Below are 27609 nucleotides of genomic sequence, written 5' to 3'. Positions count from 1 at the left end.
TTGATTTTCTCTTTTTTGCCATTTCTTTTCTTCTTTGCTTCTGTTTCGTGAGTTCTTTTACTCAGAGTTTGAATTAAAATGCAGGAGACCAAGAATTCATCTTCGGACTTGGTTGTTTATTATATCTTATCTATAATACAGCTGCACAGGGTGTGCTTTCAAGTTAACAAGGTGGAAAATGGCTGTGAGTTCTAACTTCCAAGGCTTTTAAAGGTCTAAATTAACCAATTATGGAATACCAAGTAATATGTTTTTATTTATAATCTAATAATTTTTCATGACCCGCAGTGTGGGACTTTTGATCCAATAGCAGAATTCCTAGATTTGTGAAGAAGGAGGAGAAAGGAAGAAGAAGAATATCCACACCCAAAATCCTCCATATTGTAACCTATATCCCTAAATCTAATTTTCTACATCTCTACATATTCCACCCAGTGATATAAGTTTTAATTACACAGCAACAACCTCAGTGTTATCAGACAATTTAGGAAGATTTTCCCAAGGTTTTGGGTTGAATACGGTATACTTCTGAGGATCACTGCTTGTCAGCACTGAAAGGCTGAAATTCTCAGAACCCAGGGTTCCAACAGCAAGATAGTTCTTTTTAAAAGGTCTTAAAATGCATTCATGTGACTTTCAAATGAAGTTGTGGAAACTAAAGAACAATCATTCAGACACTATTCTAGAGAAATCAGAGGACAAAAATGCAAAAATATTGTATTCCTGTAAATCCAAACTCAGTCAGATAACAGAATTCAGTAAGGTTAAATTAGAGAGGCAGAAGGATGAATTGGGTTCTGATCAAAGAATTGTCCTATGATTGATAAGTGTAGGCAGCTGTTTTAATCCTAAAATAATGGGCCATCACTAACAGGTTAACATTTATGGGGATTTCATTGTAATGCCTGTTTGGAATAATAGTTGCTATGATATAAATTTATACTGCAGTTTCTGAGGCGTAAGTATTTGCAGTTGCAACTGGGCAGTGGAGAACCAGGGCCCCTTTCATCCTCAGGTGATAAGCATATATGGTTCCTGCACTCTTCTGCTCTGAAAAGGAGCCTGTGTTGTTCAAATATCAAAGGGCCAGCACTCTGCTCTGTTCAGAGGAGGTCATTCTGAACCTCACTCATGTCTAAAGAGTAACAATGGATATTACAGAAATAAAGATAAGTAGCTGTATTATGTAGCTGGGCAAAAGAGTGATAGTAGCATAAACCAAAGTCGTGACTGAAAATGCTTTAAAATCTTAATTTCTGGTTATCTGCTCATCACCCTGGCCACAGGCTGCATCCCACAGTTACAGAAATGGCAGTTACACAAGAGCCAGAAAAGGTGACAGCAGAGTGGTAGTAGTGTTGTGCTAGCTGAGGTGTCTACCTATAGTCTGAGCACCTGCTTTGCATATTTTTCCACCAGATTCTTGTGTTCTGGGAAAGAGTGGGGAGAGGAAAGGGAGACATAGGTGAGTATTTTCTGTGTAAGTATGAGTACCACTTAAAAGATATGGTGGACACTGTGCAGGAGTTGAGATTGCGTCTATATCATTCAGCATGTCAAACTATTTACCTGAAAGGAGTGTTTTGGACCATGTTGTCCAGAAGTCAGGCCTTGTCAGACATCCACAGGCCTTGTTTGAGAGCTCTGAAGGTTTCATTTTGAACTTGTTTGTTTTAAATAAGAAAATGAGTAAATTCCTATATTTAGAAGATGACTAGGCCCTCAGTTTTCCATGTATTTATTAATATGTCTAATTGTATTTCAGTGATTGCTTCCTTTACAATTATTGGAAGTATTCCTGTAATAAAGTCAGCATATATGCATCTCCAAGAGGAGGGCTTAAATATCACTAAATTATTTATTTCTTTTTCCAACTGTCCCCTCATTATTTAAGCTAAATGACAAAATTACTAGAAAAAAGTAAAATACTCTAGATACTAACTTTTATAACAAGAATCACACCAGTTACTGCTTTATAAAGAGAAAAAAGAAAGGAGGGGTGGAATAGGAGTAAGAGGGAAACTTAGCTAATGATTCAAAACCCTATAACCGTAGTCTTATCACTGCCAGGATTTCATTCTTGCCAAATATGCCCTTTTTGATTTTGACAGATGAAATATTGGAACAGGTTTTAGAAAACCAGGGTGGTTGTATTTTCCCTTTAAAGAAAGGAGGTCTTATTTTTTTTAGAAGTTCTAGAACTGCAGTTTTCAGGAAAATAAAATATTTGAATATAGTGAAAAAAAAAGCTTTTTAAAGTAGTACTTTCTGTTGCTTCCTTCCCTAACTAATCTTTCTCGTTATTTTTTGGAAACATACAAGCATCCTCCCTGTTTATATCCACTCTTACTTCCACTAGTAGTTTCTGGAAAAATCTTCACGTTTTCTACAGTTAAAGACTACTTTCTGAGCTATAGATTTTAAAATAAAGTCCTTATATATTTTTATACCTTTGAATAATGAATTTTCATTCTGCATAATGTATTTTTGAATGCTATGAAGTTTAAAAGGGTCAAATATACAGTGTATGGAAGAGTAGTATGTTGCAAATAAGTGGAGCTGTGCTGCTTAAAATACAAATTCCTTTGTTGGATGTGGTTTCTGAATGTTATGGATTAGATTAAATGCTATGTTGCATAGTATGGATTAGAATGAGAAGTATGCGGACTACTAGATAACAACACAGTGAAACTTCAGTGGTTAAATGTCATCCCTTTTGGTGCAAGGAAAATACCTGCCTAGTCCTAGAAAAAGCATAGAGTGCCTATCTGCTTATGTAGAGATTAACAGCCTGTGCTGAGAACACCTTTCTCTTGTGGTGACAGAGGTTGATCCATTGGAAGGTTATTGCTCAGCCAGGAGACTACAATCATCTACACAGTTTGTAAGTATGGTAATATGGAGCTGCCAAGAATTTTATATCCATGAATGTGCATTCATATAAATAATACCTAAGGTTATGTCTCTCTAATGAAGACATGTGGAGACAAGGCACGCAAATATTTAGGTGTTGGCTTACTGTAGTCATGCAGCTTCTTTAACATGAAAGAGACAAGTCTTCTCATAAAATATTTGAGAAGTGCTTTTGTTCTGAGTCACTGTGTGAATAAAAAAAAATCCAAGTAAGCACGCAGGGGACAGTCCAGATTGTCATAACGAAATAAGAAATGAGACAACAGTAGAATACAACATAGGAAACCATGGAGAATTCAGAAAATTGGTGTTGCTTGAAAAATTACTCCCTTTTACTGGCGCCATTGTTGGAAGATGAGCATGAGCCCAAGAAAACTAGAGATTTTAATGGATGCTTGCTCTCCAAAAGGATTTTCATGCTGTCAGTTGAATTGTAATGAGTCAGTTGCTACCAGCAGCCTGCTTGAAAAGAGTAGATGCATTGGGCAGCGTTTATACTATGGAGACTTACAGCCTGCTGGTAACTTGAGGGGCGAAGGGAGGAGGAAATACTTGTAACTTTCAGAAGGGCAGACATAACTTCTGGGTTCATGGTGCTTCTTCAGTCCCTGAGATCACAGCTTGACAAGACTGGGGATAAGGAACAGACAGCAGCTTGCTTTTTTAGGCTCTGCTTTGGCAATTACACATGTTATAAAAGATATAACTGCATAATTATGAGCATGAAAATAAAGAATATATGTGTTCATCGTATTTCCTCTGTCATCATCAGCTGAATCAGTATTTTCTTAATTGTGAGTTTTATATGGATTTACAACTGTTCTTGAGGTTTGAATGAGAGCATTTATGAAATTTCTGAACTTGTCCAAATGGAGTTTTAACTGTTGTTTATCATGTACCAGAGGAATAAAGGGGAGTACATTTGAGAAAGTTTGAAATAGGGTGCTTGGAAGAAACTACAGAAACTAAGCCGACTTTTAATCCAGGAACATAATAGGATTTGTAATGAGATCTGTATTAGTGGAAACATGGAAAATATGGAGTTTGCAAAGGGACCTCATGCCTCTTGGAATTCTTTCAAGCAAGTCATGAGCTTGTAGATAAGCAGGTGAGTCAGTTGTCACAATCACTTTGGATTTTTCAAGTTACTTTGAGCCCTTGAGAGCTTAAACTGGTGTGAAATGAAGAGAAGATCTTTTTGTAGATTAAGAGATGGCTGAAGAATATAGGAGGAATTCATATTTCTCACAGATAGAAATTCGAGGGGGATTTATGCCCTGGGATAATTATGCCCTGGTTTGAAAACCTAAGAGGGGATGTTGAGCATTAAGGAGCTAGTCTTTATTGCCTCTATACTTTTTTTTTGTGGATAAAAACTAAAGCAGGTTCTAAAGAAAAGTTATTACAGAAATGACTGAGAAATAAAATAGCAAGACTAAGGTTAATACTGTACTAAGAAACTTGATTGAGTTAAAAAATGGACTTTGAATTAACTTGTTCCATTGAGGATCTTGGTCTTCTGTGATAAGTTCGCCATCATCTCAATGGTTAGTAGCAGTCAAAAAGGGAATTAGTAAAGTAGGAATTACAAACAGAATACCCTATGAAGCAAGGTGTATAATTGTGCTACTGCTCTAAATCCGTGTCTTTGCTATGTTTTGAATGTTTTGTGGCATTCTGATAATTCTGTCTCAAAAGGCATAATACAAAACTACAAAGAATGCCCAAAGTGTTTCAAAACATATTATCTATTTGAGATATGAATTGGACAATGAGATTTCTGTGTAAAAAGAGATGACTGAAGTGGGATATGACAGAAGTTTATAAAATCATGAATAATATGACTATGAAATGTTCATTCACATATGACCATATAACAATAGTGGAGCAGGGGAGTTTGAAGCAGAAAGTCCCACTTCCCAAAGTGTACCATTTAATTGCATATCTTGTTTCCACTGTGCTGTAGAGGTCAATAATAAAATTATAAATAAAAATTAGGTTATTTAAATTAGAAACTCTCAGTAAATGCAGTGGTCTGGAGGAACCCATATCCAAACAGAGTCTGTAACCTGCAGAGCACCAGCAGTAAACAGCAAGAGAAGGACTACTCTATTACACACTCTAAGGTGAATACTTTTGACAACTCTTAGGAAGAATATTAAGCTATCTGAACTTTTTAATGTGTTGATATGTCTGTTATTTCATAAAATTAAACTTGTAATTTTATAATTGTAACTGTTGGGGAAGGAGCAAAGTTGCAGTGGCTGAAACGCTAATAGGGTCCTACTGAGAATTTTTCTCAACATTTGTCTATTAAGAAAAGTGAATTTTTGCCCTGCCCTTTCAATAAATCACAGTTCAAACTTTGAAATTCAGAAATTTCAAGGTTTGGAGAAAGCCAGGAGTCCCCCTGTGAGCCCCTAAAACATTGCAGTGCCTCCTCTGGTTGTACCTCTAGAACTGTGTTGCCAGTGCAGCTATGTTGCTATTAATGAGACCCCCCTAGCTATGGCTACTTCTTCAATGCCTTCACACTGGGAAAATCTCTGCAGAGGATGATTTGTGGTAAAGGTAATGCAGTCTCTCACTTTTTTGGGGTTAATCAAGAAGCCTTTATTAGTGTCTTCACAGGCTATGCCCTCTATTTCTCAAAGGATCTTGATCTTTGGGATAAAAATAAGGAATGTTGCAACAGAGATAGCCAATGTCTTCCCTCTCTTGTGAATAGACTGTGGAGGATGTGTGTGGGCATATCTTCTAGTCTTGATTTACTAATCACAGAAAATATCATACTGCAGCTTTGTTGAAACTTGTCTCTCAAGATACTAAAAGCTGCTGTTGACTTACTAATAATAATGAAAAAAAGAAAGAAAACCTCATATGAACTGGACTAAAAACATTCCTTGTACTGAGAACTGGAAGTCTTGTGTTTTGTGATTCCAGAATGATATAGGGACTTGATATTTATATGTTTTTATTTTTTTCCCTGACTCAAAGAGCCTTTAAATAAAAAATTACAGAAGTGGTTATCTGAAAATATTTTGTCCAGGAGGGTATTTGTTACACTAAGGTGGTTTTTTTCTTTTTTTTTTTTTTCTTCTTTACTCCCCCATCCCCTCCCAGCAAAGTGTCATTGCAAAAACTTCGTCTATTGCTCTTACAAATGATTAGGAAGAAAACAAATGCCTTTTCAAAGTAGTGTTGTGTTTGTTCTACAATGGAGTCTGACTAGAGATGTTTATTTCTGTTGAATGTGTTCACATTGAGTTTTATATTCTGCTGATACAACTCTTAGCTTATGCTGGTCTGACAAAATAGTGCTTCCAGTCTTCAGGTGTTTCAGCTCCATGTTATTATATCACTATGTTATTATGATGATATTGCAAACAGCTTGCCAGTAACTATTCCATAATGTCCCTGAAATACCCAAGTCTGGCTACATTTTTGAGCTCTGGAGGTCTGAGTCACAGTGTTTGGACTTCTAGCTTTTATAGTGTTTGAAAATACTTCTCTTGCAAGTGCCCTGTTATAAGAATTGCAGAGTGGGTCTATGCAAGGCCAAGGTATACATGTTCTGCAGGAATAAAGGTGATTCAGATTTTCCAGAAATGATGAGGAAGTGTTGAATCAAGAAAAATGTCAGGAAATATGACAAGACTTGTGGCAGCCTTGTCAGTGTTGCTGTTTCTCTGCAGAATGCAGCCCCAGACTGTCTGGGGCATACCAGCAACATTCAGCTGACAGTGTGTTCCCATGCCCCTTAGGAAAAAGCACCTTTGGCCAGCAAAATAAGAAAAGACTTTGGAGGGATTCTCAAAGGGTAGGTCTAATGTAGGGAGCAGCTACTTAACATACTTTCATAACCTAGCTTGAAGCACTGGAATACAGGCTCACTGCTGCATCTGTAAACATATATACACAAATATATAGCCATGGTCAGACTGTTTTTAGCTACCCAAGTTATTTCAATACATTGTGCGATGTTAACCACAAAAGATGAAAGAACTCAGATACTTCACAAATGAAGTGTATGTTAAAATAACTCTCAGTAGACAGTGGTATGCTACTCTCCCTTGTACCTCAAATAGCAATGGGCTACCTGTAGATAGGAAGCAGGGCACAGTAGTAGAAGGTAGCAGATCACCCTATAACTATTTAGATGCAGCAAGAATTACAAAATGAGAATGAATACACTGAAACTATGCAACATGTCCTATCATAAACAGTGGCAAAAAGCCACTGTTCAAATTGAAGTAAATCACAAATACCTCTTCTATTATAATGAACACAAAATTGGAATAAGACTGTGTACCCAGTAATACTAAGTATGTATCAATAAATTTATGGAGAAGTAGAACTGTTGCAAAGCAATGTGGCATTTTGATATTAACTGAATAATATGATAGGACTATTATTTCAAATGAAATTAAATTTTACTATCTACAGAGAATTGTTATGTTCCTACTTCACCACAATGATTTAGTTCTAGATAGGGACAGTCTGTTACCTACAAGTCTAGGGAAGCCTATTTAATTGACTTAGATATTAATTCCTGTGCCTGAACCATACTTGTACTTCCACATGCAACCTATGGTTAATGGTCTGAAAATTGACTATCTCCTGTAACAGCTTCCTTTTCTGACACCAAATAGATTGTTGAGTGATGCAAACTTTCCTCATAAGATTAATACCCTGATTCTTCCCTCTCAAAGCAGCTGTCATTTTGTCATCCTGAGGCTGACATAAATTTGGCATGCAACAGAATATAAGATCCAAAGGCTTGCAGTGACTACTGACAGGCACAGGCTTGTACCATGACCTGATCCCACCACATGGTGATTGTCCTGCCATGTGCAGCTGGTCAGCAAGTACTTGTAACATCTGTTGATTGCTGTTTATTGTCTGCAGAACACTTACCTGCTCAGCTTTCTTTTCTAGCTGCTGCACACGTGGTAGATCTGATAGTTGTTTATCCACAAATACAGACAAATCAGTTCCTTCTCACAATAATGGTCAGTCAGCTCCAGGTGTGACAGTAAAGGGCTTGAAAACTGGCATGTTGCTGGTTGGAATGGAACAGAGAAATCTCGTGGAGCCTTTAAATATTGAGTGAAAATGAAGTAATGAAGTGGAACAGAATGAATGTTTCGACACTGAACACATACTCTGATAAGTACAGCTGCAACTCACACTGTACTGCAAAAATTCCCAGAGATGGAGAGTCAGAAAGCATGATGAGGGACATTAGTGCTTACCTTCAATGTAGCATGCTTTTTATTAACACAGTGTGTTACTCACTGGAAGGAAACTCTTGGCCAAATGTGCATATATACCTGTATCTCAGCTCAGCAGCTGATAGCTGTGCAGAAGTGACCTTGCAAATTTTCAGGTTTAGATGGGCTTTTTTTCTAATAAGGCAGAGGAGGAAGGAGAATTCAGAAACCAGCTGTGGCTGTGGGTTCTGCTGCAGCTTTCCTCTCTGATACTGGGGCACTCTATTGCCCTTAAATAGACGTCAATCTTTTCCACTTGGAAAAATGGAGATTGTAGTACTGTTATGCCTCACAGGGGAAGAACGAAAATGCTTTGAGATAGCACTTTATGCTCTGTGTGGAAAAGACATCATTACTGTAGAATATATGCATTTTATTTTATTAATGTTAAGAACAGTTCCACAGTAAAATGGGTTAGTGTGCCTTTATTTACAGTCAAGAAGCAAATTATCATACCTTGATCTACCTGCCAGTTAGGTTGTTCAATTGCTTAAAAGTGGACCTTGACCCTTGGAGATGCTGATTGACTTTAGAGGAAGCTGAGTAACAGGAACTGATGCATGTATTTCACTTGGTGTGGTCAGAAATTCATAGCAGTTTACTTGCTTGTATGCTCGAAAACATACTGTTTGTCTGGTATGTCCTAAAAACACACACCCACGAGCAAAGAAAGCAATATATGTGTGCTATGCAGGAAATGATAGGAAAGGTACAGCCCTAGTGAAAACTGAGAGCACCTCTCCTGGACTGTATCATTTTACCTTCCTCATTTGTTTGTGTTCCCAGATGTGTGGAATGAGCTTGGATAGGTTTGGGGTGTTGTCTTTGAGATTTCTGGTGTGAAAGACATGTAAGCAAGCAAGGCAGAGCAGTCCCAGCACACCCACACAGGGACTGATGATTGCGGTTGAAGAAAATATATATAGTTGGTATAATGCGTATTTTAGAATAATTCCTCTTATCACATAAAATAAGACTGGGCTTATTTAAATGTGATTACTATATGAAAGTTCAAAACCTGACTTTTAGAACTCGCAGAAAAAAAAATTCCCCTGACAGAATTAAGTTGGAGAGTATGACCAGTCAAGTGATGGTCTGAAAAGAAACATTGGAGCAGTTACAGTGTACAGAATCGTGGAAATGTGTTTGTGCCATAAATCATTTACCAATTTATAATGTTACTGAAATAATTGTTTAAAAAGCAGTGCATTAGATTTTGGTTACCTACAAGACACAAGTTATTTTGCCTTTTCCTATGAAGGTGCTCAAAATTTAGATGTATAGAAAGTTGGGGAAAAACAGTGAGAAAAAAGAATACGCAATGAAAACAGAATTCAAAACTGCTTTTGAAACCTTTCCAATACTGTATAAAAATTTGCACTTTCATAATTAAAGAATGACCTTTCCTTCCTTGACCTAGATTTTAGTTGTTTGCAACAAATGAACAAAGGAAAAAAATCACTTGAAGTCAGCAAAGCCAGCACAGCAGCTTCCGTAAAACCCTTTGCCAAACTGATTAGATTTGCAGTTCACTCACTAAGCCTGCCTGGTCATGGCAGCATCATGCAATGAATCTTTTTATTGAATAAAACTGGAATTCCAGAGGAACTAATTTTTTTTTTGTCTGAATACTTCTGTAGTACTTGTTTAAACATGAAATTGTTTCTGATTAACTCATGTGTGAGCAGTCTTATTCTGGAAAAAAAAATTCTTCCTGTTGAGCCTAATGCAGTTGTTTAATAATTAAACAGAAGCAGTTAATTGGAAAATACTGCATATGTAGTCAATCCTCAGTCTTTTTCCTTTGGTGGATATAAATGGTTCTAGGTTGGATAAAGAAGTAGTATTTTAAAAATTCTTCCTTGCATAACAGATTGTCTTCATTTGTTGATTTTAATTTCTTAATTTGTTTGACTAAATGAGAAAGTTAAAGTATCTGATAGTTTTTTTCATATAAAATGGTAGTGCAGGTAGATTGGCATGAGGGTAGAAGAATCTTTTGTTTCTGTAGAAAATTTATGAAGTCCAGAAATTAAAGGTTGCATTGTTTGGCAGGGAGCTTATGAGAACTGCAGAGTGTCCTCAGCCTCCACATAACTGCTATTCATATCCAGACAAAGCAGGGAGAGAGAACAACCTACTTTTCCTTCAGTCAGTAGCTCAGATCCTGAGTGGACTGGGCCTTTACAGACTTTATTTAGGATTTTTTTTAACAGCCTTTGCATAATTAACATTTTCATCATTGTTAGTGAGTGTGTTAGCAAGTGAGACTTAATATAACAAAAGATTGGATTTGCTCATTATGGATTGATTTAGAAGACTATGATTAATTAAAACTATATATTTTCCATAAAATAAATAGTTTTAAATGGTGGTGATCCAAAAGAACCAGAAAAAGATGCCCGTGGTGCTCAATTCTGCCTTGTCCAATTTTTTTTTCAGAAATCAGGATGTTAATCTAAAGAGAAAAGTGAATACATTTTTTAGATTTATTTTTGTTTACAAAAAAACTCCCCCAAAAAACCCAAACAACAAAAGTTTTCTATTAGCAAAGAAAAAGTAAAGAAAGTAGAGGAAGCATCTTTCGGAGACTGCTAGCTTTAGACCTCAACCAGAGAAGCAGCCCCTGCTGGCTTTGTCTGCAGCGGTCTGAAAACCATGTTTAAACATGTCTTGACCACAGGTCCTGTTGAATCAGTGGCAGACAGAGTTTGGTTAGCACATGCAAATGAGGTGGCTCTAGTAGCAGAATTGTAGAATTTTTAAAGACAGTGGCTATAGAAAAATTTAAATTTATTAAAAAAAAAAGAAGTTGGATTTCTTTGCATGGTTCTTGTCAATCACTGGAAGCCTTTATGCAATCTGACTGAGCTTTACCTCCCCCATGGAAGCCAAACAGCTGGCTGGCTGGCCTCACAGCTGGGTCTGATCCAGGACCTGATAGGAAGACAGGTGTAACAAGTGTGGAAATGACCAAGCAGCTGTTTCCACTAGTTTATTGCAAGAGGAGCTGGGGTTCTCAGCTGTGTAATTACAATAAGCTAGATAGTGTCTTAGAGACCAGAGTCCTGGAGTGACTGAAGTTCCTGATCTTGGGCTTTGTAGGCTCTGTCCCAGGGCCAAGTCCTGTCCAGCACCCAGTGCAGCTCTTGGAGGTAAGTGCTATCAGGGTTGTGTGGAATTGTGTTCTGGGTGATGGCCAAAAACTCTTTAGTCAGGTCTCTGTGAGCTAGGAGAGTGGAAGTGTCCTGAACAATGATCCTTTTTGGTTTTTGGTGGGGTTAAAATATGTCCTGTGAAGGTTCATCATGCTTTCAAAATTCCTGAGGAGAATCTTCAGGGAGATCCCGTGAATAACTTGCTTGTAAACCTTCTCTCTTCCTCCCCTGCTCCCTGCCAACAGCAACCCAAGAAATACCTTGTTTATCTTTTAGATCTCCTCTGCTAGCCTATAAGCCATTGTTGGCTGCTTTGGTGCAAATTGGTTGGAAGATGCACGTTGAGGGAGAGTTGACTAGAACTGCCCAAAAGTTTGCATCTGGTATCAGGTTATGTCTCTCTACACTGGTGAAAAGTGCTACAGGAGAGGCAAGGTTTCACGTGAAGGACATACTGCAGATCAAGGAAGCATAAAATGGTATAGATGGGTCTGGAATGCAGTCAGTGCTACAAGTTACAGCTGTGGTAATGTAAGAGCTTTGGGGATATAGATTTCTGTCTGAGAACCACAGAATGGGGCTGCAGGTGTCTATGATGTGTATAATGATGTTTCAGCTTCGACTTACCTTATGGTGGGGCAAATCTTACATAGTGGTATATGTAACTAGTGAATTAAAATACAGGCATGCATTCAAAACCACTGCAATTTTATGCCTTAGTTATAAGTAATTTTGATGGAGCATCTTTAATTCCTTCCACAGAAATCCAAACTGTGGGTGCTTGATTCCCATTTGTCACCAGTGTTCCTCTGATCTCTGCACAGCTATGCTCATAAAGTGCCTCCGTGTATGTTTACATAGATGTTTACTCTCCAAACAGTTCAAGCTCGTCACTCTGAAACGATGTAAGGAATGTACCTGACAACTTGGGTGGAAAAACATTCTCTAGATGTAAAAGACTCAAAAAACTGCTGATACACTGGTCTCAGTGTTCACCAAAATTCCAGATCTGGACTGAAATATTTCTTTTGACTCATATTTTTATTTGTGTAATACTATGTCCACTGAGGTAAAATATTTTGACGTTGCAAGCAAGTAAAGAATGGCAGAATGTCATCTAGTTTTTTTAGACATCAAAGAGAAAAAAAATTACAGGAATGTAGTAACATCTTTTGGAACTGTAGTTTAAATATAGCAACTAGTAAAAAATCTGCATTTGGTAACCTTTCTGAAAAGATAGTAAAGAGAGAGAGACGGAGACATTCTTCATCCAGTTATAAATTACATAAATGCAACGAGTGTCACGTCTGTATAATTCAGAATACCAAGTGTATAAATATAACTACTTTAATGCTCTGGTTTTTAGACTGTTAAAAGCAAAACATTTTGCTTACATGGTGTTGAGCAGTTTGTTTCACTCACCACTGTAAGCACCTTCATCTCCTGTGCTGCTGTTCGCTACTCCTAATGATTGTTGGGGAACCAAGAACAGCTATGAGGATATACTGGCAAAGATAGTCTGATAACCTGGCTGCATAAAAATTCAGCTGTTTCTTGTAGCTGTTAAGATGCATCTGTTTAATAAATGTAAATAATTTTTCTAGAACATGCAGTTCTAGAAATGGTATGTATATTGTGTTCAGGAGAAACCATCCAACCATTCAGGCTACTAACACTTAAACCTAGCTTATATTTCTGAATTGAAATGCTGTATCTTTAGAACTTGTATAGTGAACCAAACCAAGCCTTTTTGGTGGTATCCTTTTTTCATCTGGAATTACATAAATTAAGAAATTAAGCAATTTTAAAAAAGGAAATGGGAAGGGAATGTTTACATATTTTGTCTTTTCAGGACCATTTGATGTGCTGCATTAAAGCTGCACAGCTGAACATCCACAAATTGTGTATTTCTTTGTGTAGTATATTTTTGATATAGATGAGAAAAGTTCAGAAATGTAAAACATTGTGCCTTGCCTTCCTTCTAGGGAAAGCTTAAAATGTCTTGCCAAGCTCTAGCTTCTGCATTTCACCCCTTTTATTTTCCAGAAATGAATTTTTTTACTTTGTAATTAGCTACACGGTGGTGTGGAGGAGGAAAGTTTTGCTGGCAGTAAGGCTTGCTCAATGTGTAGACACAACACGCAAACATCTTGTAGCCCTTCAGCTGAGTATCAACACACCATTAATAAGCAGACAGCTTGAAAACTCAGGAATAGCAGAGCGTTTGTTACAAAAAAGAGAAACAGCTTTGATGTGGCCATTGCATTTCTTAGAATCGCTGTGTTATTATGCATAACAGAGTGCTCATGTTTAATTGGTCATCATACCTAATCTTGGTCCCCCTTTATACCAGGATTGTACAAAAGAGGAATTCCTGAAGTATGTGTTAGTTACAGATAACTCACAGCAAGTTTGTTTTGGAGGAAGAGCAAAGGAAGGAAACTGACATATTTGTAAAACCTTTTTTTTTTTCCTCTCTCCTCATCTAGAGCAAATGAAAATAGTACAAAATGATGAGAGACCATCCAAGGTAATTCTAAGATGTTCGTGTGCAGTTTTGCTCCACCCTGTATACACTCTATTTTTGTTGTTCTTGCTGTGGTCCCTTGAGACAAGCGTTAATGTTGCTGTGTCTTGGAATGCTTGTTACTGCATCTGGAGATGAGAAAATTCTGTCTCCCCTCAGCAATCTGTGGATAACAACAAACAGGTACAACATGCTCAGGCACTGCTGGTTAGAGGGAGGAGGAGAAGTCAGATAAACCTAATGTGCCAGTATCATTCAGGTGGCTCTGGATGAAAGTACTTCTCTGACTTCTTGCAAGTTACTGAGTAGAAGCATTACTTAAAAAGTAACTATAGTTACTGTAAGAGTATTAGAAGCATGTACGTTTTGATTGTCCCCAAAGGCAAACTGCTAAGACTTTGGTACGGATGCCAACACTGTTTTAAAAGACTTGTTTTCAAATCTTTACTAATTACTGTGAAATACGTGGATTGTAGTAAGTCAGCTTATAATTAGTCTGGGACCCTTCCCTTTTATGGGTCCTTTAGTGAAACTAGGGCAGTATTTATGCCAGTACAGTTTTCTGCTATGGCAGTGATTGAACACTGGATTAGGACTTTGAGTTGGGCATGAGGAGCAAGCAGGGAAGGACTCTATTAGCAATAAATATCTGGGAGACTAATTTAATAAAATGTTTTGTTTCCACATTAGATAGACATTTCTGGTGCATTTTCTTCCTCTCTTTTGATCAAGGGTGTCTTGGACTTGAGCCAAAGGCTTGTCTATACATGGAGCTATCCTAGAATAATTACTCTGGAAGAAGTAGCTTGGATTAACTCCGTGGGAGCAGAGTATTGTTCCAGAAGGCGTTATTTGGAGTATCAACATATTTGAGTGCTCTGTCTCAATTGCTCTTTTCTCAATTTCTCTGGAATCTTAGCTTCTCTCTTCATATCCTGGATATTGGTAGAAAAGAACAACTGAGTATTGTCACTCTGCTTGGAATTTGTGAGGTTTTAAAAGTTTGCATCCGCTTCCCTAAATCAGAGCACTAAACCAAGATTCTGTTGAAAAACCAAAACCTCTCTCTCTCTGGGGTGGGTAAAGTTGATCAGGTATGCTCGCAAATAACCTTTTGGAGTTATGGGTGAAAGCATAAGAGAAAATGATCTGGGATCCAAACCCACATATTGTTTTTGAACAATTAAAAGGTAGAGGTAAGAAATTCTCAGATGTGTTCAGAGATAGGAAATGCTGGAGGAGGAGATTCAGGTAATCTTGAGTCTCTGTTCTCAAGTGCTCTATGAAGAGTCTGGAAAACAGAGATACATTTTTTTTTTCTTCTTTTTTTCTTCTCTTGCATATGTTGTTTGGGGAATACAGACTGAATACTGGGGTTATGCTTTCCATAGTTCTGTATCAACCTTAGCACACTTCAGCAATGTGTTATTCCTGTGGTCGGTACCCGGACCGAGTGGTACGCTGATACCGCTGAGCAGCAGCCAGAGCGTTCTCAGCCCCCAGGGGGACACGGCTGGATGGCTCAAACACATCCCGACCCCGCCGTTGGGGGCTCTCTGCCCTTTTCCCCAACGGTGCGCGGGGCTACGGCCCGGCCCTCACCTGCGGCCGTGACCCGCCCCCGGCACGGCTTTATTTTGTGTCGCGAAGGGCAAAGACACCCGAGGCCGGGGGCGCGGCAGGCGGTGAGCCCCCCGGAGGCGGCGGGCGACTCACGGGCGGGGCCACGCCCTCGGCTGCCCCTCCCAGGGGAAGGAGGCCGGGCCCCGGGGACATTTTGTGGCGTGCCGTACCCGCCGGGGGCCGGGCACCCGCGGAGGGCGGGGCGGGGCGGGCCCGGCGCGGAGCCGGCGGAGCACGACGGGTGCGCTCAGCTTGGGGAGCGGCGACGGCGCTGCCAGCAGGTTCCCGTGCCGGGCAAGAGCAGATGGCGGCCCTCTTCGTCCTGTACCTGCCCCTCCTGCCGGGGCTGGCCGGCGCCTTCAACCTGGACACGGACAACGTGATCAGCTGGAGCGGAGAGACGGGCAGCCTCTTCGGCTTCTCCCTGGCTATGCACCGGCAGCTGCAGCCGCAGGAGAAACGGCTGTAAGTGCACCGCACCCCGCCCGGCCCCGTCCCGGGCCGCCTGCCGGGACCCTCCTACCTTCCACCGCCGAAAAACTTCCCGCGGCGGCGGGCCGGGGTCGCCAGCCCCCACGGGGTGTCCGGCCTGCGGCGGGAGCGGGGCCGGGCGGCGGGGGGCCCTCGGAGGGATGGGGCAGCACCTGCCGCGGGGCGCTGCGGAGCCGGGGCAGCGCGGAGCGGCGGGGGCGTGCGGCGGAGCGAGGGGCCGCCCCCGCGCCCCGATGGCCTGTGGGGAGCTGGGGCTAGAAAGGGGAAGCGAGGGACCGCCGCCGCTGGGAGCCCTTCCCGCCGCAGCGCTCTCCTGCGCGGGCCGCGCCGGGAGGCTGCAGCCCGGGGCGGCCGTGATCTGCTCCGCCAGAGCCTGCCCAGCCTCTTGGGTTTGTTCTCCCTGTGCGTACCCGACCTCGGGTAACTGCCTGCCCGGGAGTGCAGATGAGAGATAATACAAAGAAGTCAGGGAAACGAAGTCGGTGCTAGCGGCATATGCGTGAAACTTCTTTTGGGAAATTACAAAGGCAGAATAAGGCTCCTGTGTACGTCTTCAGCATCTTTGCTGCTTTGTGTCCATAGCGGAGCAGTGCTGGACCCTACCCTATCCAGTAGTGCTGGATGGAGTGTAAAGTATTGTTAAATAAATGCCCCTTCCCCAGATACTTAGTTTTACTTCAAGGCAGGATACGCCCATTATCCGTATAGAGTTAATGGGAGAAGGAAGCTGGAAAGAGATAATATTCGTCATAAAGTTAAGTGGTAAATTGAAAAATCCTGTGGGCTCATTTTGCTCACACTTCCATTCTTGTGTGATTTCATAAAAATTACAGTGTGTGGAGGAGTATAAATCACATACACCCATGTTTCATCTTCCATCTAGCAGATAAAATGACCCGTAGCATCCTGAGTAATGAAATGCAAATCTGTGAGCTCCTTTCCAGAAGCCTTTATCTTAATTCTTGACAGGATTACTCTTGCATTGGTCTCATTTTAGTACTACTAAGAAAGCAGTGCCTGAAGCTTCTTAGTCTCCTGTTGTATTGTCAGTACTGGCAGAGTGAGTGTGTAGGAATATGCAGAGACAGCCAATTACTGAGAAGAAAGAAACAGTAGAAACACAAGGACAGTCACAGTATTCAAGCTAGTATGTACTATTTGGCTCAAATGCCTGAGAGATTATTGGTATGAAAGTTCTGTATTGTATGTCTAGTAAGTGCTTCCTCAGGCAATCCAATGTGGCAAAAGAGCAGAGCCAGATGCTATCTGCCTTGACATGACTTTTTGAATCCAGGCTTTCATGAGAACCAAGGGTCTCTATTAGAGACAAAACCAGACTAGACAAACTGCATTTTACGGTGACATGCACTTCTGAGTATGAGGTGTTTTGGCCATTTTTCAAATCCATGAGTTTTAGCATAAAGAATTGGAGTACTACCCTGGGTAGCTGCTGGGTAGCATGCTTGGAATGAAACCTTTTATGTCAAACAGGCATGTGGTAGTCACTTTGAATATAATTTGTCTGCCTGTAAGAGTAATAGTGTGTGGCTTTAAGAGAATAAGACATTAAATATGCTGAGCTGTAACTATCTTTCTTGGGGACTGAGCTGTGTTTAATTCACTTTGTGTGAGTTCTGTCTTACGAAACAGGAGTTTTGGTGGGCTGTCTTGAAGAGGAGCCTTCCATATTAGTCTGAATTTTTATATCAGATAAAAACGGGCTAGGTTGAACTTAGGGATTTGTGTGGTCTTTTCCATGGAAACTGCATGCAATTTCTAAATTGATTGACTCTTCATAGATGGAACAAATGGTATCTGCTGTCCAGATACTTAGGGAAGGTAGAAAGTTATGGGAACAGAGTATGTTCAGGTCATACTGAAGTCTACTACTGAGAAACAAGTATGTCTAATGCCTGCATGCTGCCCGTTACCTGTAACAGCAGGAATCAGGGGTGCATTACCTCTGCATTCCCAGTTGCATTTTGGTCTGTGTCTTTCCTGTGCTGCAAAAGTGGATTTATGTACAGCTATCTCCTAGTCAGATAGAAGTATTTATTTTACCCCTTCTTCTTGAATGGATGCTAGTTTCAAAACTCAGTTGTATTTAGAGTGTGAACATTAAGTAGTTTTCAAAAGTACTCAAACTCCAAATTGGCACTGAAATGTAATTAAAAGTGATACTTGGTTTCTCATCTGGCAGGGACCCTCATTTCAAAGAAACCTGCCGGCTTGAGTGCCCTTCTACCCCTCCGGTTTTACAAAATTAGAAACAGGTTGTTTCTGTAGACATGTGCAGGATCAGTCCATCTTTGGGAAAACAAGAAAATGAGAGAAGTTGAAATACATTGGTTCTGTTCAAGGGCTAGGGGCTTGGAGCAAGGCTTGGTAAAACAAACAAAGTGATGTGTAATTTTTCTCTTACCTCACTTAAGCATTTGTTAAGTGAAATGGTTCCCTCTTCCTCACACCGTTTAATTCAGTGTTAATCATTACAACAATCCTCTGTAAAGATGAGGGTGGAGAATATCTAGGAAGTGTGACAAATAAAGGTACAGCTGAAATAGCCTTTGATTAAACATGGTATTTGCTTTTGATCATCTTTTTTTCTTAGTCACAGGATACTGAGGATTGCATATTAGCTTTGAATGACAATCGTAATTTATTATTGTTAGCTACAAATGCCATGTTTGCTAATGAGGAATTACTTAACTCTCAACATTATGAACAGATGACTGTTTAATTGCTTTGACATTAGTTGTAAATGGTACTGAGTATAAAGCAATGGACTAGTAACAAGATTTTGGTTTTGAGTATCTTCAGGTTAGAAGACTTGGAAGGTTTGTCAGATGGAGAGGAGAAAAACTTTAGTTTGTGGTGACTGAAAGTGGACTGCTAATGGTACATGGGTGTGAAAGACAGCTGAACGTAAACTTTATGTGCATTGAGGAACGTTAATGTTGGAGGTACCAAGGCAGCCTCCCTGAATTTGTGTGTATGGTGCTGGTGCATTGTCAAGCACAGTGAATCAGGCAGCAGAAAAGGCTGATGGAGCTCTAAAGGAGTTATTGCCCTGTGTAAGCTTGTTCTGTTTGTAATCTATTAGTACGATGAAAGGGAGTTCTGGTTCTGGAAGGGGGTAATGGCACAAGAGCAGTGCATTTCATCTGCAGACTGGAAGAAGGTTTGTAACTTAGAGGGCTCTGAGACTCAGGGACAGCATAGCTATGGGAGTAATGTGGTTAAAAGGTAAGTAGTCCTGTAATGAAAATGTGAGTGTATCCAGCATCTCTAGATGGGGAGTGCTCTGACTGTATATGTATTAGTTACTATATGTTATAAATGTGTGACTATTATAATAAAAATATAATTACTAGCTACTCACTATATATGTAGTGCATGTAGTCATATATATGTAATTTCATAGAATATCTAGAGATACAGTCTGTACGTATGCATACCCCATGTAAGATGTCCAGCAAGTCCATTCCAGTTTGGTTGTAACTCACAATGATTTAAGCATCTTGAATTAAAACACAAGCATCAAGAATATCTAAATTTGTATATTCCTTTCATAGAATCACAGAATCCTAGAATCACTTGGGTTGGGAAAGACCCTTAAGATCAGTTCAGCTGTAAACCTAACACCCATTAGCCAGTTTTTATTTGTGGTTTAGAATGATAGAACCACAAAATATCCTGAGTTGCAAGGGACCCACAAGGATTTACTTGCAAGTATTTCTGATATTATTTTCAGTAGAAGTATGGAGCTAAATTCAGGTAGACTTCTTCTTATTGTGTAAGGCAAAAAAGGGAAGACACTGTAGTTACCAACATACAGGATTTTCCCCCCAGCTGAAAATCTGTGGATAGGCACTTTATGTCAAGACTGCACTGACCATCACCAGCCTAGAAATTGCAGTGTCTTATTGAAATTTTCACTTGTCACAGGTTTTGCTGATACTGCATGTCTCTGCTGTGAGCTGTTATATCAATACATAACAGTTGCCTTAGGTCAGCAGGACTGCTGACATTGCTGTACTGCTGCAGTGCATCCCCAGTGGTGTTTAGCCAATACTTTTGGGTTCTATGAGGGCTTGGGCTCAGAGACACTTTGCTCTGGCAGCAAAGAGCTGGATTATGCTGTTCTGCAGTGGAAGATGACAATTTCTGCTTCCAGAGGTGGTGTAGTGTAATTCAGACTTCGGGTGAACTGAATTAATAACAATGCATGTTTATGCCTTCAGGTTTAAAAGCTATAATAGTGGTGGTCTTTAGTTAGTGCTTCTGTCAATTAAAAAAGAAAGGATTTATAATCAATTTGCTTTTTTTTTAGGCTATGATTTTACTGTGTCACTGCACCTAGTATTTTCTTTTCTTGAGCGTTTCTCTGTTTTTGTCTAGGCAAACTATTCTTGGATAACCTGCTTAGTATGCTTATTTGCTTTCTTAGTTTGTGATAGTAGAGGAGTTTGTCTGTGGTCAAGATAGATGTCCTGTGGCAAAGGTCAGGATCAAATGAAGTTGGGAAGGAGGAGGGAGGAGTAGGTGAAGAGTTTTCTTGTAGTGGTAAGGGACAGATTTTTAAGGAAGATCCATCATGGTAATATCATGGGTGAAAGAAGTGAGATGATGAATTTATGTTGCATAAGGGTTGTGTAGTTGTTACAGGAGGAGCAAACTACAGAAGGCTGGCTTTTTCCCAATACTGATTTTGAGTTGTGTTCTTGGTTATCAGTGGCAGAAGTCGGACAGGTAGGTTGGCTTCTCGTAAATGGTTTTTTCATAAGGCCTAACAAGCAGAGAAGAATGATTACTGATTAATTTGTTTCTGTCTGATTAATCCACCAAATAAATGAAATTAGCATATTGGATTGCCTGGCATGTTACAGCAGTAAATTGTTCACCAGTCAGCACGGGCCATTCTTTTTTCCTCTGTTAAATTCTACCCACATGTACCAGAGCAACTGTAAGTTTTGTAAGGAATGCATTCTGGTAAATTCTCATCGGAGATATCTCATTTGTTTTGAAAGAACTGCTGTTTAAAATCAGCTGCTTAAATGTTTCAGAACCAGCCTGGGTCTAGATTAATCAGTCCAACCATAACTGTAAAAATGCTACATTTTGAGGACATATTCTGTGGAAAGGACAAGACTGAGACTAGGCTATTGGGCAAATGTCAGTTTAAGAGCAAGTAAGTAAAAATCCGTATTAGTGAATGAGCAGATGGTTGTCTGTACTGTGAAACATTAGCTGGAAGATTAACACCTTATAGTGGTATTTAGCAAGGGTAGGTAACAGCACAGGAATATTTGATGAAAGAACGATACCGAGTAGTCTGGAAAACATGGAGGAATTTGTTTATTAGCACTGAATATTTTTGATTGCAATATACATAAGCAAGTTACTGCTTTGAAAGTAATGGGAGAAGAATATAGGTTAGAAAAACAAACATGAATGTGGAAAAAAGGTTTTACTTCCATTTTTAAGGGAATCATTCTACATGTTAAAAAAAAATGAACTATACCATAGGTTAATAAAGCTCCTTTTGCAGTTCTAGCATAAAACATATATTCTTGTTAAAATGCACTTCCCTTGGTTTAAGGTATTGTGACTATCACATTTTCTAAGATGATTTTGAGAATTCCATAGCAGTTACTTTGGAAAAGAGAATTGCAGCTATGTTGGTTTAGCTTAAAGGACAGGCTGTGTGTATTCTGCTGTGAGGTACCTGAGAGAGATTTTTGTATCAAAATAATAGTGAAAGGCAAAAGGTGCAGCTTCTTGCATTGTGATTTTTGAAGCATTTACTAGTATGCATTGATCATTTTTGGATCTGTTGGAGCAGTGGCTATTTTTCTTGTTTCCTTTAGTTCCTTTTGAACTGTATCTAAAAATACGTAATTTCCTAATGTTGATTTCCTTTAAGGTGTTGAGCTAATGTGTGTGAGGATGTTCAGACTGTGTTTGGGAGGAAGAAGGTCCACTGAATCAAGGAGAAAAGAAGAGGAGGGGTGTATGGGATGGGCCCTGGCAAGATGCCATTTACAGCATAAAAATGTACTCTAGTCCCTCAGGGTAACATGGACAGATCCTGCACTGGATTTCACTGCCAGCTAGCGAGCTTCTAGGGTACTTCTTAGCTGTATTCCTTGCATTTGTTTTCTACTTTCAAGGACTTTGGAGATCGTCTAAGAAATAGGGAACAGCAGATAGGAATGATCAGCATTGTTGAGTTTGCTGATAGCTAGTGTCCACAGGAATGGCAGAATTTTGGTAGACTGAATGTTGCTTCCTTTTTAGTGAAGATGACTTTTTTTTGCAATGGAGCTGTATGTGCTTATTCTGTGCCTATTTCATCTGTCATTGTTACCTTTCTCAAAAACAGGTCTATAAAATATATCTTTAAAAAACAGAGAATTGCAAATATGCTGGGAACAACTCTTCTGTATTGCCCAGGGTTGTTTGCTCAGCAGCACATGCATGGGTCAAAGATCTGAGGGAAATGCACGTTTATCCTGGAAGTGGTCAAAAGTGGCAACCAGCTGTTGCAGATAGCAAGGACACTATCCCCATGTGAGGCTGAATTTTTTGTGTCCATATTGCTCTTTTCACAATACTTTGCTTAGGGAACTATAAAGATTGGTTAGCCTTGCACTTAGTCATCAGTGCAGCTGAAGCTGCATAGTGGTTCAATCTGCTGGCTCTTAGACGTTAGTGATCTCTAGCAGAGTGTGTGAAAAGACATTTTAATTGTCCGTGTTTGTGTAGTGTTAAAAAACCCTCAAGTGTAAATCACATTTTCTTGGCCAAAGATGCTGAAATAAATTTGGTATTTTTTTTTCTTATACAGCAAACTCTTGTAGCTGCTACTACAAATATGGCATAATTTTGCAAGTCTCTGTAATCTTTTTATCCACTCAGTTTATTTTTCTGCTGGAGAAATGTTTGATAATTATGTAGTGTGGTCCCAGAATATTGCTGAAGATGTAAGTCTCTTCTCTTTCCAGCCAAGCTGTGTTCCTGCATATAGTGGAAGAATACTTTTGTTGTCAGATCAGATACAGTCCTAGAAATAGCTGCAATACCGTTTCCACAGCTTGCAGCTTACAGGAACATAGGGTGTTAAAAATACCTGAAAACAACCAATTAATTTTAGATTCTGCTCAAGTGAGAATGTGGGGAGTGGCAAAAGAAAAAATGTGTGTATGAGGGGATGCATGTAAAAATTAAGTATGTGTGCATGTGGAGGAGTAGCAGTATACAGAGTAAGAGAATGCAGTGGATTTCTTGGCATAGTCTCAAACATAAGTTATTTTGCAAAAAATCTTGTTCTTCAGTTTTTAAAGCTGGCTGAAATTCTCAATTTGTACATTCCTATTCATAATATAAATAATGATTTCTTCTTCCACAGATGTGTATATAGAGCAGTTTCTTGTGAATGTATTATTTAATTCTGTTGATCTGTTTGATCAGTGTTTGAGTATCTGCATGGAACATAAAAGAAGGGCTCTTTAAGCATCCCAGCTGCACAGGGATTTGTATGACCTGTTTCTCCTAGGAAAGTACCTTATTGGAGTCATGTTCTTCCAAGTGATTTGAGTGCCTGTGTTTTCAGTTAATTTGAAGGCATAATGCATCATGTACCCGGTGACACATGTGCTTTTGTCATTAAGTTTATGGCTTGAAGAAAAATCTTACTCAAACTGTGGATCCTGTTATAAGCATTTAGCCCAGGCCTATGATGGTTTTAAGACTGAAGGAATAATTTGAACTGTGCTCTAGCATGCACGTACCTTCAGGCTGTTGAGTGTGTGTTTGATGGCTGTTCTTGTACTTGTTCTCTATAGCTCTTACTAGGGATTATATATCAGGAAGGTCCACGCTTTTTCTACACACGCAGAGTTCTTTAGCCCGCTCCCACAGGGTACTTTTCTGTAGTTCATGGGCTTAGGTTGGCAGCTGGACAGGGCACAGCTTAGCTCAAGGGTGCCAGTGTTGGTCTGGTGTGGGTGAGCTTCCCCCTGGGGTGCTGCTTGGTATGTTTTAACTAAATGTGATGAACTTCTGTTCAGACTGTGAATCAGCCAGAATTTGTGGTCGTAGATCTAGTGCAGGAAGTTTCTACCTGTCTTGGTATTCCCCCTACAATTCAGAGGAGATGGTGGTAAGTCTGGAAAAGGAGGAGCAGGGGTGATCTCATAGATTGGATGTATGAGTGAAGGAACTATGGCTTGTGTCAGTATGGGGAGCAGTTGCTCTTCAACTTCTGCAGGGCTGTATTAGTTGCTGTAGTGTGTTATATTGCCCATTGATTCTACAGTAAAATGTCCATCCCTCTTGCTGTTCTTCTTTCATGCCTTTTAATAGTTTAATTATGGTGATAAATGAAACTGATGTATTTCATTCTGTGAAGGAAATAGAGTAATGACATTTCAACCCAAATATTTGTTCTGTGCTGAATTAGAACTACTATAATTTTTTTTAAATGGCTTTCAGCACATTGAATGAACAGTATAAGCCTGTTAAGGTTGTTACTTCTCAAACAAGCAGTGCCTTCAAATACTGACTGGGCACACTGCTTTCAGACTTCCCCCCCCCCCCCCCCCCCCCCCAAGAAAGTCTGAGCAACTGTTTCCATATTTTCATTGCTTTCACGTTTGTTTTCTGAAACATGTACTTACTATATGATGTGGTGCTTCTTTAATTTTTAATGAACTTTATATAGAGCTGCCATGTGCAGTGGGGATACAAAGACGAGTCCTGCAAACGTGGAGAAGTTTAAATGAATTCTGGGGTTTTCTATGGCATGAATGACCAGCAGCCCAGGTGCAGGAGACAGTAATTCCTAATTTCTGTTATGCACTTGTTTACTTAAGCCTGTAAGAGTCAGCCATGTCCACAAGACACTGATCACAGCACAGACTGGCCACTTTATATAGCAGCTTCTTCTGCAGGGCCTGTTCTGGTGCAGAGCAGGGGCTGCACTGGATGAGGCGATGGCCAGGAAGGGCCCTGCTGTGTGGGCGCTGTTGGCAGCAGAGCAGGGTTGCAGTGGTGGGGCAGTGGGGGCGGACAGTTCACACTCTCTGTGCTTGCAGGTAGCGGGGACTGCAGGGTCACCCCTGCTTCTTTGCTGCACCTGTCCTTGCTTGCTTGTCCTGCTGCTGTCAGGACCTGTAGCTTAGTGCATCTGAAGTGCAGAGTAGCTGGGTTGTGCCCAGCTGGCTGTGGTGGGACTCCCATAGTTCAGTCCTTCCAGTGCAGACAAGGTGACTATGGGGCTGAGCTAGAAGTTCCAGGACTTTGGCTCCCAAGTTAGTTTCTTGAAATGGTGCACTTGTCACTTCTTGAGTTAAACTGCATGTTATTGTAAGAGGATTTTATGTAGTACCAGGTACTGCCATGTTAGAAAACCTGAGTGAAAATCCTTTTAACATGATTTCTTCCATAAGTTTATCATAAATTAATTATAAAACTGTCTAATACATATTTTACAGTAGCACTTCATAATCAGGTCTGTTCCTGGCACAGGTGTTCTTCCCTTTGAATCTGAAAAATGCAGAGATTGTAAGGGAGAAATTAAACCTGTAAGCAGTGTACGCGTTGCACTTGCTATTTGACAGTATGAAAACTATGAGGTATCTTCTGATTAAAGCCAGAGAAAGGTGTCTGAAATGGAAAACTGGATTTTGAAACACAAATTTGGAGCAGACTGTACCATTTCTTCTAAGAAAAATGCTTTGTACCAATGGAAATGAGATCTGCAAAACCTGTTTCAAATCTAGACAGGCTGGGCTCTGGACTGTGATGGGAAAGTGTTTATTTTTCCACGTGACTTTGAGAAAGTCAATAAAAAGTGGCCTTTCCAGAACAACAGGTATCTTTGTAGTTCCAGTTTTGCTTTGTAGTAGCTTGCCCTAGTCCTTGTGCTGCTTTTGGCATCTTTTTCCAGTCTCTATCATAATCTGTTTCCTAAAAAAGGCTGAAGAAATAAAATGAGAATTGCAATCCTTCAAGTGCCAAGCCTCCAGGCAACAGAGATTAATGATGTACTTGGCCACGGCTTTGCACTGTTAGTTCCAAAACGTAGCTATGGAGTAGCAGATCAGGAGAATATTCAGTCACTTAAAACAGCTGTTAAGAACATACTGACCATGATGGGTGTCTCTGTAAAAAGCATCACAAACAAGTTCCCTGCTGACACAGTTACTGGTTGTATTTTGCTGGGGAGGGTTTTTTTTTTGGAGGAGCCCAGTCGCATAGTTCAGCTCCACTTCCCATTAGCAGCCCGAGTGTGTGAAGAGACAACCTCTCTGTGCTAATTAGTCTGTGGTGCTCTTGTCCTGTGACTTGTGTTTGTTGTGGAATGCCAAATCCAAGCACAAAGCAGGGGTGGTGCCACCAATATTCACACACAGTCTGTCCCACTGACCAGCTTCAGTTGTGTTGAAATATTGTGGTGGTTAAATGCATCTATCTTCTGTGTTTGTTAATTTTAAAAACAGTGGAGACCATATTAGTGCAGAGGACTGAAAATATAGCTCAGGTGGAGGGCTGTAGATGCCCACATTGTGATCAGGGGTCTCTGCCAGGAGGTTTTAAACATTTGGTAGATGACTTGTGACTGGTGATTTTGTAGTAGAATTTAATCTGAGTTAGAGCTAGTTACTCTGTTTTCTTAATTTCCCAAGAAGGCACTGGAACTGGGAGAATGAAAGGATGCCGGACTCTTAACTGTCCATTCAGGGGTGAGACATTTCATGGCTTTTAGCTTTGTCAGTTTCCAAATTTGCCCCCCTTGTGGAGACTTTCTGAAAACATAATGAAGTGCAAAGTCTGCAGCGGCAGCATTGTTACCTGAGAACAACAACATTAAATTGGACACTTGTGCTCAATGAAGCCTGCAAAATTGGAAATTACTTACACCAGTGATTACTTTATTTCGCCTATATGTGGAAATGTTTAATGGTTTCTGACCCAGGAAACACTATCATGATTTCTTCTCCACTCTATTAAGGCTCAGAGCAGGCACTACTGATGTGTTGCTTTTACTTCTAAAGAGAGGCTGGCAAAGATGTTGTACCTTGTTTGGGTAGGAGATACCATGGAAAAGGAAAGAATTTAAGGAATGAAGAAAACTTTGGGAGATAGCAGAGTATCTGGGTTTGGTGCAGACTATGGTATTTTTTTGTATTTGCTTAAATCAAAATGTAATTTACTCCATGAAAGCCTCTTACTTTGATGAACTGGATTTACTCTAAAAAACATAGAAGATCTTCTCCCTACTTTTACTTGATTTCTTTTGATTAAGTGTTTATTCCAAAATAGAACTGTGATGAATTACTGATGATTTTTCTTCTCTGGAGTATGTTGCAAAAATCTTATGTTACCCTTGGACAGTTCCAGGCTGTAAGTGAAGAAAAGAATTTCACTGTGGAGTGAGGGAATACTTCCAGGAGCTTGGAGATTTTCTGGATTTCTTTTGATATGGTTTTCTCATCTTAACTTTGACTTTCCTTTTGGAAGTGAGCAAGATTGTTTCATGAGCAGTATTGGAGGGAGTTCACATAGCTGTGAGCAGACACCACTCCTAGTTCTCACTGTTGTTTTCATTAGCTGAAAA

General features: G+C 39.9%; 1 protein-coding gene across 5 annotated transcripts in view; it reads left to right on the top strand.

Annotated features, from left to right (window-relative positions):
- Positions 1-11208: 11208 nt before the first annotated feature.
- Positions 11209-27609, top strand: part of ITGA6 (integrin subunit alpha 6) — a 47470-nt gene continuing 31069 nt past the window's right edge. For 2 of the 5 annotated variants that reach the window (XM_069020652.1, XM_069020653.1), the window contains exon 1: positions 15729-15959. In XM_069020652.1, coding sequence (XP_068876753.1) covers positions 15799-15959 — 161 coding nt within the window. In that variant the 5' untranslated portion in view covers positions 15729-15798. Of the gene's footprint in view, positions 11342-12106; positions 12250-13833; positions 13875-15728; positions 15960-27609 lie in introns of those variants that run through there. The other 3 variants (XM_069020654.1, XM_069020656.1, XM_069020657.1) reach the window with 3 other exon arrangements.

Source organism: Aphelocoma coerulescens, chromosome 7, assembly GCF_041296385.1.
Source record: "Aphelocoma coerulescens isolate FSJ_1873_10779 chromosome 7, UR_Acoe_1.0, whole genome shotgun sequence".
NCBI classification, from domain to species: Eukaryota; Metazoa; Chordata; class Aves; order Passeriformes; family Corvidae; genus Aphelocoma; species Aphelocoma coerulescens.
The sequence above is the reverse complement of the archived record's forward strand: the minus strand, read 5'-3'. Positions and strand labels throughout refer to the sequence as shown.